The following is a 16632-nucleotide window of genomic DNA, read 5'->3' on the forward strand; positions in this document are numbered from 1 at the left end:
TTTGTTTGACTATGACTATTGTCACGTTATTATTTTGATGAAATAAATAAAAGGCATTTTGCAAAAATAGAGATTTTAATAACTTAGACTTAAGACATTTAACAACATTGCATAAATAAGTATATTTATGTCATTAATATCAATGTGTAGGTAACCTACACCTAGATACAAAAAAACAATCAGTCTCGATATTTTAATAAAAATATTTGCAACTTGTTATTTATTTATACCCTCCCTGTATTCAAAGGTAATGCATATAATATGTATATCATATAATGACCAGTTTCATCACTTCCACATAATAAGTAAGCATATTTATGTGCCCGTTAAACGTAGGCATACAAAACTGTCAAAAATATAATTGTACTAATAAAGTTCCTGCCCCGACATCACAACACATCATCACATATCTAGGAACTGTATGAGTTTTAATAACTTTTCCTATCATCATCATCATCAGCAGCTTAAATAATATTGGTCCATCCATTCGTAGGTATTGGGGTGTAGGTATCCCCGCATATTTACAATCTCTACATGAACACTTGAGCGTTGTGTCCTTGTATAGATTGGAATCACGCGGCCTAACAAATTATGTCACATTTCGCTCTATGTTGTAAGTTGAAAAATAAATTAAATTTTTGATCTATAAGGCATCAGCCTCCATTGTAATTGTATCGTATCCTTGTTGTTTTCTATCGACGCTAGTTTTGAATCATCTGAAAAAAAAATGTACTGTAAATATTCATAGCTACCTAGTATGTACCTAATGATTACTTAAACAGTTGAAACTAATTTGATTTTGAAATGAATCTCGACAGACCTTTGGACCAACCTAGCTGAAACTGTCAATTTTTATCAATCGAACCTTGCACTATTGTGATAAGGTTGAAAATCTATTGAAGAAATTTGACAGATTGAGGTAAGTTCATGTCCTGTCCGTACGTAATAAGAACTTTGAGATTTGTCTTCTATTCTATTCTATTTTGTGGTCAAAGCGGTTCTGCTTCTTCTTCCTGCCTTGTTCCCAATTATATTTGGGGTTGGCGCAATATGTCTTTCACTTTTCTTTCTCACTCCTCATACTGTCAGTCACTCTCTTCTTATTCATAGCGGTTCCAGTGGTTAAAAATAAATTGCTGTATGTTTTACCTTTATCGCGCATATAATGTTCGAAGGCATCGCTGAACACCGTCACAGGTACCGCCAAGTTGACGTAGGGGAAGCTCGGGCCACCACCGCCTTCTATCGTTACATTCATGGCTATTATGCCTATGACTTCTGCTCTATTCTTTGACCTGGAACATGACATTAATGTTGTTGTTAGGTTGGTATATTTCCCAGTGGGGCGAATACCTGCTTTGGCTGCGGGATTGTTCGAAAGAGTTTCCGCGGCCCTGGTACATAAAGGGCTCAAGAAGGAACATGGTGAATTTTGTCAGTAAAATACTGACACTCCCACGTAAATAGCTAACAATTATGCAGCTGTGTTTGTTGCTTGTTTGAATTTAAACTTAAAATCTGCAGGTCCGATTTGAAGACAAGATTGAAAGGTAGTGAAAAAGGTTAAGATACCTACCTATGTAGGTACTAAAGGGAATAAAAGCGAGTTAAAAAAAATTAAAATGGCACACATTAATATGGTTTTACGAGCGTTTTTGGACATGTGTGACACCAGTAAATTCATACACCCGATAAATAGCCATTATAATAGATCGACTGATTTCTGCAAGTATATAATTTCGTCAATGTATTGTACCTGTTAATCCTAACGATAGGTCCTCCACTGAACCCAGACTGCACACAACAAGACGTCTGTATCATAGAGGGCGACACTGAGTTCACGTGGCCGGACGTTATAGTAGGCACCAGATTTGTGAGGTCAAACTCGTTGAAATAAGGAAACCCAGCTGCTAGCACTGATTCACCTGGAAACAATTTAAGTTTTTTACTATATTATGTACTGATCACTGTAAGTAAATGCTATTTAAAGAAGGTGAAAGCTTGTTAAATATTGTAAATGTTTGAAGTAACATATACGAAGAGTTATTTAGATGGACGAAATATGACATATAAGTTCAAGTATAAGCCATTGTTAGACATTATAACTTGAATACAATGAATATTTTAAAAGATACAAAAACAAAAAATATAGGTACCCGAAAGAGCTTTTTAAACTTTATTTCTAAAAGACATTCCCAAACATATGTATAGGTAGAGAGGGTTACCTCTCTCAGCGGGTACATTGGACAGCACAGCCGGCTTCAAGTGACTTAGCCAGTCCGGGTTAGTGAACAGCAGAGCTAGATCATACGCCTTCTTGTCTGGCGTCTTGTACCGGACTATGGCAGTCGCACTCACTCCCTTGCAGTATACTGACAGCTTGTTTGATTGGTACTGTGGAAAAAGCACATAAGAATACATCAATCAAAATAGAATTAGGGAAATACTATATCATAAACTAGCCTTTTCCCAACATGGTGGGGTCGGCTTCTAGTCTAATCGGATGCAGTTGAGTACTAGTGTAGTACTCTATGGAGTGACTACCTATCTAATCTCTTCAACCCAGTTTTCAGGATCCGTAACGACCAATTTATCCTGCCTTCGGAAACAAGGAACATGAGGAGTCATGAGGAGATGGTCACCCATCAGTGAACCGACCGCGTTGCTTCACCATATGATTAACCGATGTGTTCCAGGTGTTAGCTGGATGAGTAATAATGAGTACAGTACTCACATAGGTGACGACATGCGAGCAGGTGACGAGGTAGCCGGCGCCGAGGTACACGCCGGCGCCCCACGCCGCCCCGCACCGCACCAGCACGCAGCACGAGTCCAGCGACGCTGTAGGCAGAAGCTCCTCATTATCAATGCAGATTATATCAGTAAAATAAAAAAAAATAAAAAAGAAATCAAAGAAATGATAGGTCAACTAAGATATAGCGCATTACTTAAATCCGAGGTAAACGTGAATTTACACACTCCCCCAACTGAGGATGCGAAATAAAGGTCCCAGGAGCCAGAGTAATGATAAAACTTAAAGAATCGAATGCCCACAAAATTATAGGACTATAATTATGTTGTTCTGTTCTCAGTTAAAGTTTTAGAAGGAAGATCGATACAGGGTTGGATTAGACAGACATACTTAATATAGGCTGCAAAGGATGCGCCGGCTGCAATGGGGCCTCTGGTGCTGCGACATGCACTCGCAGCTTGGCGGCCAGCACGGCCGTCAGCGGCGCCACCAGCGTCAGCCCCACCCACTCGCCGCGGCACCACGACACGCTGCACACCACTATACCTATCAGCTGCTTGCTGGGGAATCAGTATCTTCAGTTATTTATTTGATAGTTGGTGAGACAAGAACGAAAAGAAAGATTGTGAAGGCCTGTTATGAGAGGATTAGAATAACAAGAGATGTATTTGACAAACTACGCAAAACGAAAAGGAGATACATATAAACACTAGACAATTTACAAAATTTTAAATGCTTAAATAAGTTGAGTGATTACACTTTAGTTGATGTACCCACGTTGTAGCAGTTTTTTTAGTCTTGATGATGTTGCTACGGGGATGGAAATGAGTATTCTATATCGGTGACGAGAAAAGAAATGTGCAATAAAAGAACTGATTATGGACAGCAAAAAAAAAAAGTCGTGGTGGCCTAGTGGGCAAAGAACCAACCTCTCGAGTATGAGGGCGCGGTTTCGAATCCAGGTCAGGCAAGTACCAATGCAACTTTTCTAAGTTTGTATGTACTTTCTAAGTATATCTTAGACACCAATGGCTGATAAAAAGATGAAGGAAAACATCTTGAGGAAACCTGGACTATATAGTCTGAAATCACCAACCCGCATTGAGCAAGCGTGGTGATTAATGCTCAATCCTTCTCCACGTGAGAGGAGGCCTGTGCCCAGCAGTGGGACGATAAATAGGCTGTAACTAACTAACTAACTATGGACAGCACAAAAATGTAGATTCGTACGATATAAATGTATGGAAAGCCGTATGAATCTATGAGACATTTGACAGATGCTTACGTAGGTCCCTCAGTGAAGACCGGTCCACCTTCAGACCCTAGCGCAGTGGCTGCGTCAGTCAACAGGAGGGAAGGCTTATTGCCCACCACACCGCAGACCGAACCCTGAGTTACTGCGTTTAAGAATACCTGAAAAGACAGCACAGCTGAATTCCAGGTTGTTCCTTCCTATGAATACCTTCTGAATTAATTGCTTGTTTGCGCTGTGCTTATTAGAGAACAATAGAAAACCATTCGTGTCTCGTTTATATCAGTGCTCCGGCATACAGAGGGTTAAACAACCCAACTATTAGAAAACACTTATCCCTGAATTAATATAAGGTATGTAACATTATTTTTCGATTTCCGAGGCATAGACCACAAACGCAGCTTAAATGTTCGAGCAATCAAGCCACGACTCTGAGAGGCACCAATATATATCATAGCCTTTTGAAAGGACCCTTACCTCACATCCAAAAGGTGTAGAATGGACTTCTACAGTGGATCCTCTTCCCGTAGGTGGACGCACCACGTCTAGAAGAGAAGACAGCGGCCTTAAGCTTTCTACACCTGAAATATTAATTTAACAAAGATATTTCTTGAATGCGTCGACTATTAGCAGTAGAAGTCGCTGTTAAAGAACTCAGAAAAACATTTTTATTCCAAAACAAATAATATAGATTTTAGAAGATTCTTATGCAGTTTTAATTAGGAATATAAAAACTTTTTTTATCAAAGTGGTCGTTTAAATTGTCAATATTAAATAATAAAAACGCGAAATGTCAATTTTGTCGTTTTCGACATTCTGTCAGGTGCAAAATGGAAAAAGTTGAAGAACCGCCAAAATGTGATCCTCGCAATTATGCTAGATATTACGATACACCTGACGGCTGCAATGTCGATACGAAGGTATTACCACACTTAAACACTTTTGTAAACAGAAATTACTGGCCAGGTCGCTAAGGACCCTCCCATGGTTCATGGGGCTCACGGGACAGTCTTGTCAGCTGTCAACGCCACCCCCGCGCGTAATTATAGTCGCTCACGCTGTTTATGTCCCCCGAGTCGACCATGGGAGTGTCACTCACGAGATAGCTAGGCTCTAGTAAGAACATTTATATCATCACCACAATAATCATCAAAATGACTCCATGAAGGGATAATGGGCAGATTTTAATGGAGTTTGGAACAAACTTTGTAACTCCATTGACATAATATGGTCAAATGCTCATCTAATTAACACTTTTAAAACATCCCATGTAGCTTTTGTCTGACTGAAGTATATTGCCGTTTGCCCTTACGTAAACCCTAGACCTTACTACTGACTAGACCCGTAGACTTAAAGAAGTTATGTATGTGGAAATTTAAGCACTTTTTGCTACAGATCGCCAAACTAATATAGTTCTTATTTGCCTAGGTCATGGTCGCGAGCCGCTACGGCATCGTGGCAGGTCTCATCGCGGGCACATACGATGTCCTCATGTACTCACATGTCGTGGGGCTGATGCCCATCCTCTCGAGGTAATGACTAAACTCACTGTTTCTTCTGGAACTCTTTACATCGACCTACACTTAAAATAGAAGAGGATTTTTTTTGTTTGTACCGAAAAGGCTTATGTTATCTGGATATGGGAAATACGGACGTGAATAAACCCGCGGGAAGCAGCTAATAAAAATATGCAGTAGGTTATAGGATAGTATCACCTCATTTATCTACAAGGGATGCTTTGTTGTAAATGTTACCTAAAGATGTAAGCGTATTAAGGTACAAATTAATCAAAACATAACCCTTCTTGATATTTGGGTAAAAAGAGATAATAAAAACTATTGTTCTGAGTACAGGTATGCCCGCCACGTGGTTCCTATAGGCCTGATGGGAGCAACATTCGCTGTGGTCGCTAACGCCGTGCAACATGCAAGAGAAGCCGACGATCCCCTGAACTATTTCCTTGGTAAGATTCAATAATCAATTTAAATAAAAAGACAACCTGTCTTTATTTAAAAGAATTTTTGACAAGACACGATTTATTTTAGAGACAAGTCTGACATGTTTTTGCTGACAAAGGTAATGTAAAATGCTAGTCAGTCAGTCAGTCAGTCTAAACTCAGTGTGTCATTCAGTTTCACAGTTTATTTTTGGATGTTATACAGTAGTGTATTTCAGAGATTCATATTTTTTGATCTATTGTTTCCAGGTGGTCTCGCTTGTGGCCCATTGGTGGCCCTGTACACCCGCTCCAAGCATGGTATCGTAGCTGGAGGCATCTTCCTAGGCATCGCCGGAGTAATCAAGAAGGAATCAGTCGACAGAGGAGTGGCAATATTCCCCAAATATCCCCGCGGCATGAACACCATCACTGGAGCTAAGAGAGACTTTTCACTCGTTCGTGATCCTCGCGATGGTGAGTATCTTTTGTTTTTTTGAATATTGTTCGGTTTTAGGGGCTCTCAACCATCGATGGATGTTGTGCGTCATATGAGTTCACACTGTGAATAATCCGTGACGAACTTTTAGTCTGCCTTTACGGACATTTTGGCATTTAGTCAGCTTAGTCTTAGGTCCAAATTAGTCTTGCATCTACCGATAGAGAGTAAACATGTTTATCCTTAAAAGTGACTGTCACACATCCCTATTCTTTTTATATCGTTTTTTACTCGAAGAGTTTTGACGATGTTGGTAAACCAATAAATAACTAAACTAACATAACTAAACTACTAAAATAAATAAAAAAATTGCGTCTTCTTTGGCAGATATGCGGCACACTTGCGATGATGACTTCGACGACGATGATGACGATGATTATGATGAAGAAGAAGAGGCAGCCGCGGCCCAAGGCGCGAAGAAGAAAAAAAAGAAGAAGAAGAAGAAGGTCTGCTAGTTAGACTTAAGCTGCCAGCCAAGTTTGACCTGCCAGTTAGACTTAAGCCACCAGTGGCGATTGACCTGCTAGTTATTGTTACTTACTATTTTAATTTTAATAAAGTATATTTGGTTAACTGAAGGATTTTATTTACCGCTTTCACACTAATTACAACTTTATGTATCAAGCCTCAATAGAATATTCATTTCTCCATTTTTATCGAAAGACTCGCGATATTTTTTTTCCAAGTAACAAAATTATAGAAACAGAACCAACAGAACTATCAGCTGATACCGAAGTTTTTTCATAAGCATTTTTCATCAAAAACAAATACCAACCTCTTTTATCACTCTCCAAGTCAATGAGCACGAAGACGGAGAACAGTGCGTTCCCGAGTTTCATCTGGCTGTCGATGTCACCTTCCTTGTGGCCGATGGTCCAGCTGTAGAGGATGTCGTTCGAACACCTGTCCAGCACGGGGCACTTCCAGACGTGGCATATTCTGTAGACAATGTAATGTAAAATGTGTTTTATTTACAAGTTGATAAGACTTGGTTTTGGTCTGATTTATCATGAGTATGCGATTGAACATACTGTTCATGTACATGGAGCATGCTTACAAGAAGATTAAGGTATTCAAACTAGGCTTTAGAAGTTAAGGGAAATAATGAAGGGAAGTCGAAAGTAGTGAGCTTTGAAGGCTTGGTTGTGCAGGGGTGCTTGTGCTTGTGCTCTATTTACGTATACTTACACTACGTAGCCACTACACGACAAACAATAGCACAAAAAAGTATCTAATTTACTCATTCTAATGAAATCAAACATACCTTCCAGTTAACACTCTAATCAAGTAGCTGTTATGCTCAAAGTCTCCTTGACTCATATTCCTTTCCCTGCTCAACTTCTCAACGCTCTCATAAATGTTCGGATGCTGTGATTGTCTCTTCTCACACGTCACGTACATCTCCGGTAGGTTCGCGTAGAACTCATCACTGAGGATAGGTTTTCCTTTAGCCTTTTTGACTATTTTTGCTTCTTTTAACGGGGAGAGAATGGAGCCGTGTGTCAGTACCCAGCGCTCGGAGAATCTGATGCCTGAAGCTGATACTGTGAGGATGTTCGCATATTCGCCGTTGTTTGAGTAGTTGTATGTCACCATTACGCCTTCGACTGCCATGGTTCTGATGGAAGCAGAAAGAAATAAATTTAAATTTCGTAAAGTGAGCATGGGTACACTTAGAAAAATATCAAAGTAACAAAGAATTAGGTAACAGAAAAAAACAAAACATAGTGGGTGTACAAAATAGGCATTAATTACGTATCCGTTTACCGATCGCAACCCATAGCAATTGTCATTTGTCCATTTTCCATTTATTTATAAAATTTTATCTTCAATCACACCCACAAACCACAATCGTAGTTAAAGTTATCTAAAATGACGATCGTAATGCACTATAAATAGAATAATCTGGAGGAAACTGGAATGGTCGGTATGCCGGCAATGCTAGAGCCAGCCACGATAACATGCGCGTGATTCCTTTAAGGAGACATGTATATTGAACTAAGGAAGACGTAATTATGTGTGTGTAAGGTTAAATTGTAGATTTTTATCTCGCGAGATGTTAACTCTTCATTTTGTCACATATTGTAATCTACCTAAACAATAATTGTTAAACTGTAAGCAAAAACCTTTCTACCGCTTCATATTTTTTGGTATAGTTCAATAGATCAGATAGATGGGGCACCGGTACAACAAAGTAAAACCTCATTTGTTTTCGGAGATCGGAGACTAATTGGAGGAAAAGAAAATAAGGCCCTAAGTTCAGTCACTGGTTGCTCCCAAGTACTTTGATTCCGGGTAAAGGTTTATGCTTGTGACCCATGCTCCGAGCTGCCATTAAGTTTGGCACGACCTCTCCTTGTCTCAATATTTAGAACATTTCCTGGTGCAGTTTGTTAGTGTAGGCGCTACCTTATATCACGGATTTAGTGAAGCGAGCTGATATGGATTTAACACTAATTATGCGTTTGACCTCTGCACTCTATGATTTTGTAGTAATCAGAGGAACACATGCGTAAATTAATCATTGGCATGATTCATTGTCATGATCAGGGATGATGGGCATACTTTGTCGGTACAAACAACTAAGTAATAATACTTATTTGTATACTTACACCATGCTAATCTTATAAATAAGTAGCATGATTATAAAGACCACTAAGATGAGGGCATTATTTTATTATTCGGCACGTGCTGAAGTGATAACAATTCAAATAGCACAATGAATATTGCCTATAGCTCGATCTGACTACATAGATAATACGTACGCTAGTTAACCTTAAAAGAAAATGGTTCCTAATCAGTTAATTTCTTACCCGATTCAGCGATACAATGAGTTGGTGATGCAAAAAAATGCATTCCGTGTTCTAGAATTAATTTTGCAAGGAAAAACAATTTTACTTACAAATTAATTTACCTATATCGTCACTTTGTATGTACGAAGACGTTATGCTAATCTCACATGTCACTGAACACTGATTTAATTAATAAAGCTAGAGGCTACTAAAACTTTTAATTTCATTAACCCTATCACACGTCAGATTGTGAATAAAAATAGATGAAAAGTAATTTTCTTTTAGCAACGAATATAATCATAGTGTGACGTGGGAGGTCCCGTGCAAAAATTGCGATACAAAACATGTAATCCAATTTTTAATCCATTGCTTGCTCTCACAGGGGTACAATAATGACAGCCTTTACATACTACGCAATGTATGACGTTGCAAGCAATGACATCGCAGACGAGCGAGATTGGCAGAATACGTTGGTACAAGTAAAAGATGAGCTGAAGACAGGGTGCGAACACAATTACAAATTAGACATAAACACACCCATGGGATGGAAGTAATGAACCATATTCAAGCGGGTGGTCAATATAGCCATGCAATTTGCGATGGTATAAAAACGATATGCCAGCCATTTCCCACCAACTTGATTCGAAGCGTCGTCTCAGGAGACGCTTGTGACTTGTGTTCGAATTTCGAATTAAGTTTTTTTTTTCTGTGCTACCTGTGCTTCTTACCAAAAAGGTAAGTAACGTTACGATAATTTTGGTGTGACAAATTCTGTTCCACAAAACGTAGAAGTGATTTCGGTTTGCCTTCCATAAATAAATAAATATAAATTAGGACACACGTATGTGACATAAGAAATATTTGGAATAAAAATATTTACAGGTAAAGGCATAGGTGTTAGATAATGATAACGATTGAACGATAATGTTGATCCATAAGAGAAAATAGCTAAAAATATTTAACTATATTTCTTAAAAAAAAAAAAAAAGTGAATTTGAAGAATTTCTTGTACGCTGCGAATTACGACAAAGCCAAAACAAAAATTCTGGAGATGCTACTGTAATTTTGCTCTCCTGCTCATCGTTTCCGTAGTGTAGCGGTTATCACGTGTGCTTCACACGCACAAGGTCCCCGGTTCGATCCCGGGCGGAAACAGTGTCTTTTTGCATGTAACAGATTATGACACGGCAAAGTTTCTGCTTCCAAATTTTACAGGCTTTTTCCCTGTGATTTTTTGTGTCATCATAAGCGAATGTTATACAAGGCAAATAATATTATGTAGGAATCCTAAGTCATCTGTTATAGTCAAATTATTCATTAAAATAAATAAAAAATAATTCCTTCGAGCCGGATTTGAACCAGCGACCTATGGATATCCACAGTTTATACATCTACAGTCCACCGCTCTACCAACTGAGCTATCGAAGGTTGAGTGAGAGTGGCGAAATTATAGGCTAGTTGCCAAAACGCCCCTGTGTAGGATATTCTTTGCAAAGAGCAAAAAAAAATGTTTTACAAATTGTGGATGTGGACATGTTTTTTATCGTTTGATATTATCTATTCAATTTCCATATCCTACATGAACAGTATTTTTAGCTGTCATTTATCTCTAAAAATGATAAGTCGATCTCTACTATTCCATTCAATATCGTGTAGGTTTCATCTTTGAATGTAATTTCTCTGAACTTAGACTACACTTAATTAACTTGTATTTATCAAAACGTCCACAATTCATAGGTACATCCTTCTGCTTTTATTCCACGGGGGGCAAAATAACTTTTGTCTTCCGTGTTTTATCCTAGTTTATTATTCGGGGATTTTTTTTATTATAGTACCTACGGTGTGATTTAATAATTAATTTGATAGGTACCTATAATCGCAGAGTCAACATTAATGCGTCTTGCGTTCCATTACGCAGAATTCTTCTATTTATTAGATTAGATAAGTACATGTATCTCAATATTGAGTGACCCAAATATATTGAACTTGGTTTTATCATTATTTATACCAAAGTAAAGAGTATAGACCTATTTACGTGACACATTGACAATAAGCACGTGGCCATGATTGTCGTGAAATAAGTAAATAGAAATAATGTGGGGGAAATATGTAAATCCATTTTTTTCCTTACTTATTCATTTCCTAACATTGTTTAAAATACCTACGCGTAAAATCCAGTTATTTGATTATAAAGAGGATATAAATAACTAAAATAAAGATTATTTCAGTAAAGAAGTAAATACATCTGTCGATGTAAGTATATTTTTTTTACAGAATAATCTATTTATTTTTTAAAGTTTTCATTAGGATCTTAAATAGATGCATTGCTACATAAAGTAGAAAAATGTTCCAATAAGGTATAAGACCTATAGGACCTATAGGTCCAAATGTCTTCGCTGATCCGCCACGGGCTAGATCAAGTTAGATATCTCAGGTTAAACTTACTAGTGACCTAATCAAAGTTGTAAACTAGTTTATAATCTAATAACCAACTGTAGTTTCCAATTTGAATTGGATATAGACACTTTGACCTATCACAGGGCATGAACGGAACGCAATATTTATTTCTAGTCTCTGAAATTGGCTATGGGAATGGGACGCTTGACGACGAGTAAGTAGCGTACTGGCCAGTAAGATTATTGCCATAGATTTTTTTCTTTAGGATTCTCTTAGGTCAAATGTCATTATCTTTTACGAGCCCAGTATTAGCTAAGCCTAACGTATCTTTAGTTTGTATTCAAAATTAGAATCTTTGCATCAAGTAAGAGACTTGTGGTGGCTAACGTGTCCTAGAAAAATTATATAAGTCAACCATGTTACTCAACGACATTTACATCGAATAGCTTAGGGTTCCTTTAGTTTTATTAATTACCTATTAGTACATTTCTCTTGGCCGCACGTAACCGGAGCGTGGTAACTCCGTTCTATGGCTTCCAATACCCCTTTCTATAGGTACCTACATTTATTAATTTTCCTTCGCAAAAGGTGTTAAGGTTGCGTGATAAAATTTCTACGTTTTATACATATTAATTTGTTTGCTGGAAGCCTTTAAACGAGGTTTTACTTGTTCTAGGAATTGCACGTTGGATTTTATGTGACTAGCTTTCAGTTTTGTTGTGTAACCTAATATTATAAGCAAATATGGCGCTTCTAAGAAGGTTGTATATCTCTGGAATATTAAAAACCAACATACTGTTTTGCGATGCAAAGTGGGAGAAAAAATAGAAGAGAAGCCAGTAGATAAGAATAGCGAAAAGACCTTGTTGATAATATTTTAATTTTGTAGGACAATGATACGATTTATTAGAGGAATATTAAAGTTACATAAAAACCACGATAACTTTATTGTGGGTGACGCACATACATTTTAAATATCTTCAATATTTTGATGTACTATCTTATGTGATGTTATCAGGATCTATTTTTAGGAATTAATATTTTTTTTTAGTCTTCCGTTAAATATCTTTGCAAAAAAAATCTATCACTGCACATAAATCAAAGCAGTATCATATCATCCACATAAAAGAATAAAAATCTACTATCTAAACTCATTAGAAAGCCTAACTATATTTAGTAAAATTGTTACTAAACGAAGCGAGGTACATTCCTATCGAATGCTGATTTCCGATTGGTCGACAAGGGTGGTGTGACCGGCGCACCTCGCACGTCGATCGCGACCGTTACACGTTTACACCTGCGTGTGCGCATCCGTAATAAGAAACCTAAGCATAAATACTGATTTAATCGATACCTTTGCCAATGCTTTCGTACTACTGAAAGCGATAATTTTATTTGACGTTGCTTAAATTTGGTAGAATAATATAGTAAAATAAATTACGTTGTCATATTCATTTGGTAAAGCGTATAAAAATGTCGAGTTTATCATTTTGATGAAATAATTGTTTTTCTTTTTTGATATTATAAACCAAATAAGTATGCAGTTGGATATGAAAAATTAGCAACGTCAAAGCTCGCGTTTTCATACGCATTGCATAGAAAGGAACCGTTTTTGACAGTTCAATAAAATAAATGAATTTGACTAGTTGGAAACTACCGTGTTCATGGCGTGTTATCTTGTGTTTTATGTGGGCTCATGTAACAGTTACTGAAGGACGCTGTATGACGTCACGGAGTTTATTCACATAATTAATTACATCCTTGCAGACTTGTACTTGTTGACTTGTGTGTATTACGCCAACAGCCTAACTGTTGGCGTACGTGCAAGATGGTGCATAGTACTTACAATTTGTTCTAGTGTGATTCCTCACGAAAATTCTATTTAAAAATTTGTGTTATGTCGGTCCGAATTATTGCCTACGTTTCGTCCTACAGTTTTCGTAAAAGGTAATGACGATGGCGGTATGCTATAACCAAAGGGAACAAGTTCGAGCAATTGGCCAATTCTCCTCCTAAAAATTGATTCTGCGCAGAAAGTCGCGCAACGTTCAGTAGCGACAAAAAGTTTGCCGAAAACTATATTCCATGTGAATTCATAGGTACCTTCTTAAACTTAGTAGATACTTCGGTATAATCAAACAAAAACTAGTAGGAAAATATCTCAAAAATCGCAATCGTTTTCAGAATAGACCTGCACATCTGCTTAATCGAACAAGCTTCTACTTTCTACTTGCTTATCATAGCTATGATGGTGATAAGTTGACCACTTAATCCCATTTTGGATTCAGTTTTTTGCCCCAAATACAATCGTCGCGGGAGTCAGGCATATCTTATTGAATTTGTTTACAATAAACCACAAATAGCAGTTGAGTCGTTCGACCTTATAAACTCATTGTACACATCCTTGATCGAATTCGGTTGGAGTCTACAGACGGCCAACGACACCGATTTAAAGAACATATTCTTGTTCTCATCGCTTGTTCGAACCGGAGATTTGCAGTTCCCCAGAGGTCTTGAGGAACGGGATATAGCATATAGAGTTGCAGCCATGTCCTGCTGCAATGCATAGATGGTGTGAGGTTACACACCTTTTTAGTTGGCAATGTACTAGTGGTTTCAAATCCAGGCTGTTTACAGCAGTTTCATGCATCTAGTAGGTACGTTCTCAGGCATTCATCTTGGATGAAACGAGGTGATCTGTTAGTACACATCGGAAGGGCCGTCAAGTTGCGCCATGGGCCATGCCCACACTTCCACACGCAGGTTCCTGTGTGAAATATCAACGGAAACGGCCGGCTTCAGAGCTTCGCCGGTACTTAACCGTCCAATTGAACAAACGAGCGTGATAACCCTGGATCCGGTCCCGTGACTTGATTCGTTGTGGCCTCTTAATGTACCTAAATGCAGTTATTACTGATGATGACTGATTTACGTCACGATCGTATCGTGAAAGGATGTTTTTGATGAGCTGGACCTCTGATACTAGCTAGCGCGTGCAAATAGGTCAATAAGCTTATAACTAAAATATCCGACCTGCCAATATGATTTTGATCATGATCATTCTTGGTGTCAAAAAGTTAATTAAAGTGTCTTACAACTATAAAGGCATCGCTCCCAAATTTCTGTGATCCACACACGTCCACTTGGCCCGGGTCGGCAATTTAAGGAGACACTAGCACTACGATAAGCCCACGACAATACAATAATGGACGCTCTTTTGCCTAATGGGTCGCATCCTGCACGGCCCAAGCGCAGTCCAGTCAATGCTAAGAGTTCGCTCCTCCAAGCCACATGTTCGTTTCCAGAAATTAAATTTCATTGTTCATGTCTCCCTAATCGTGTGTGTGATCACGTTTCGTGTCATTGTAGACATCCTCGTGTGGGTTTCAAGTGTCGTGGCTCTGGTGAGCCATCGCTCCGCCAATCGACGGACGTCGGCGACGGCGGACGATGTGCCACAAGCGATCTCGAAAACGATAACGAATTTTGAGAACTTTAACAAGTTTATCTATTTATCTCTATCTTTATTGTGTCATGGATGCAGTGTTGAGGATGGAAAAGTGCATTTTATGAGAGAATTTTACCTGTGCAGTGTATAGTGACGGACATGCCTGAGTTTCGACGCCTGGCAGCCAGTGTAAAAAAAAAGAAGCCACTTTCGCCGACTCAGCGGTTGAGTCATTCGAACAGTTCTATTTACTTGATGCGATAACGTTTTAGGTGAGTCTGTCATTAGTATAAAGTGGTGTAGTATCCCTTACATTAATGGCTACTTAGCTATCGTGAACAGGTGTGTGTTTAAAGGCATTATCGTTGCCCTTAAAATGTTTACTATTTTTACCATTTCTAGTTATCAGTGGTTGTTTTAAGGTGGGATTTAGTTTTTTTCCGTTCACCTAATCGACGAAAAGAAACAAATTTTGACCACCATAGGTAAGTCTTTTACCAGTATTTTTATCAAGATCAATATAGCTTCAAAACTTCTAGGCTCTATACATGATTACTTTTGCGTTTCTATCTATCTAGGTTATAAAATCATCATTTGACAGATGACAGATAAAAAACAAAACAAATTAAATTACGTGCATATTGATAGACAAAACTAGTTTAAAGCAATTCATTAACATTGTATTAATGCATAAGATAATTAATGCAATGCAATATTGTGGGAAAATATTTTTATAAATGATTTGCTCTTAATAACTCGGTGCAGGCAAACAGTAGATATTTTATTAAAAAAATCTAAAACAAGAAAACAAAAAGGCCCAAATAACAACACAGTTACAAATTCCAACACACTGGAAGTTTACCAGCGATTAAAACGTCGTTTAAATATCGTCAAAACAAAGTAACAGAATATTTACCTTTGACCTTAGTTTGTTTACTTTTTTGAGGTTATGTTTGTAACATTGGCCACTAACTTTATTTGTTCCTTTTTCCAAGTTAACTTTTTCTTATCACATCACAGACACTCAAAACGCACTGTTTTCACTTCAATATTCTTGATTGCAATGAATGTTTTCTCTTATTATGTCGACAATAAATATACTATTACTCTACTACTTATCAGCTGATGAGCTGTTTTGTATTTAGTTTGTTGCAATTTATCTCCCCATTCTTATTGGTGGTAGCGTAACGATATCTCGCGGAGTCATTCATTACTACATTCATTCAGCATTAACGCGGCTTCGTTGTAGTTCTTTGTGATATCGCGAGATGGCGTTAATATAAAAAAATGTGACTGATATCGTACTTTTTGAAAAAAATCATTTCAGATAATCAGATACCATTTTCTAGTTTAAAAATTATGCAAATAGGTACGTTACTTTTATTGAAAGTGTTACTGTTTTTTTCACTGACGCTTATTATTGTTAAGTGTTTAGTTTGCGAACCTAAAAGAATCTCGAATATATTCACTAAGTAGAGGTATGATTCAGTTATTTTGGAACAAACAAAAAAAACATGACGGAATTTAATTCCCTTGTATCCGTAGGTGCTTGAAAT

The 16632-nt window shown here is 37.7% G+C and overlaps 3 protein-coding genes and 2 non-coding genes across 8 annotated transcripts in view; 3 read left to right on the plus strand and 2 right to left on the minus strand.

The window, feature by feature from the left end:
• Nucleotides 1-74: 74 nt before the first annotated feature.
• Nucleotides 75-16248, minus strand: LOC110380918 (peroxisomal leader peptide-processing protease). Of its 2 annotated transcripts, none has more exons than XM_049844795.2 (11): nt 15993-16248; nt 7704-8057; nt 7215-7378; nt 4482-4585; nt 4038-4165; nt 3143-3312; nt 2735-2841; nt 2226-2394; nt 1757-1925; nt 1150-1295; nt 75-716 (listed from the first exon to the last, which is right to left on the minus strand). In XM_049844795.2, exons 2-11 carry the CDS (start codon nt 8051-8053, stop codon nt 631-633), a joined length of 1593 nt encoding a protein of 530 aa, XP_049700752.2. In that variant the 5' UTR covers nt 8054-8057; nt 15993-16248; the 3' UTR covers nt 75-630. The 2 variants fall into 2 exon arrangements, with proteins under 2 accessions (XP_049700752.2, XP_049700753.2); XM_049844796.2 differs by lacking the exon at nt 15993-16248 and adding an exon at nt 14724-14856.
• Nucleotides 4812-7012, plus strand: LOC110380922 (NADH dehydrogenase [ubiquinone] 1 alpha subcomplex subunit 11). Its single transcript, XM_021341087.3, has 5 exons — nt 4812-4924; nt 5433-5536; nt 5858-5967; nt 6211-6417; nt 6767-7012. Exons 1-5 carry the CDS (start codon nt 4835-4837, stop codon nt 6892-6894), a joined length of 639 nt encoding a protein of 212 aa, XP_021196762.2. The 5' UTR covers nt 4812-4834; the 3' UTR covers nt 6895-7012.
• The window catches only part of LOC110380923 (CHH-like protein), a 76596-nt gene continuing 69784 nt past the window's right edge, over nt 9821-16632 (plus strand). Inside the window, exon 1 of one of the 3 annotated variants that reach the window (XM_049844808.2) lies at nt 9821-9966. The gene's annotated coding sequence lies outside the window, so the exon portion shown is untranslated. Of the gene's footprint in view, nt 9967-14901; nt 15349-16632 lie in introns of those variants that run through there. The other 2 variants (XM_049844807.2, XM_064038110.1) reach the window with 2 other exon arrangements.
• Nucleotides 10314-10386, plus strand: Trnav-cac (transfer RNA valine (anticodon CAC)). The gene has a single exon. It is a non-coding gene; the product is annotated as a tRNA-Val (tRNA).
• Nucleotides 10570-10659, minus strand: Trnay-gua (transfer RNA tyrosine (anticodon GUA)). Its single transcript is given in 2 exon segments — nt 10570-10605; nt 10623-10659. It is a non-coding gene; the product is annotated as a tRNA-Tyr (tRNA).

This window comes from Helicoverpa armigera, chromosome 15, assembly GCF_030705265.1.
Source record: "Helicoverpa armigera isolate CAAS_96S chromosome 15, ASM3070526v1, whole genome shotgun sequence".
Classification (NCBI taxonomy): Eukaryota; Metazoa; Arthropoda; class Insecta; order Lepidoptera; family Noctuidae; genus Helicoverpa; species Helicoverpa armigera.

Coding starts and splice junctions, on each gene's coding strand:
- LOC110380922 (XM_021341087.3), top strand. CDS start 4,835: ATGGAAAAAGTTGAAGAACCGCCAAAATGTGATCCTCGCAATTATGCT. Junction 4,925..5,432: donor GCTGCAATGTCGATACGAAG/GTATTACCACAC, acceptor TTATTTGCCTAG/GTCATGGTCGCGAGCCGCTA. Junction 5,968..6,210: donor TCCCCTGAACTATTTCCTTG/GTAAGATTCAAT, acceptor TATTGTTTCCAG/GTGGTCTCGCTTGTGGCCCA.
- LOC110380918 (XM_049844795.2), bottom strand. CDS start 8,053: ATGGCAGTCGAAGGCGTAATGGTGACATACAACTACTCAAACAACGGC. Junction 3,313..4,037: donor GTCTTCACTGAGGGACCTAC/GTAAGCATCTGT, acceptor CTGATTCCCCAG/CAAGCAGCTGATAGGTATAG. Junction 2,395..2,734: donor GCTCGCATGTCGTCACCTAT/GTGAGTACTGTA, acceptor CTTTTTCCACAG/TACCAATCAAACAAGCTGTC.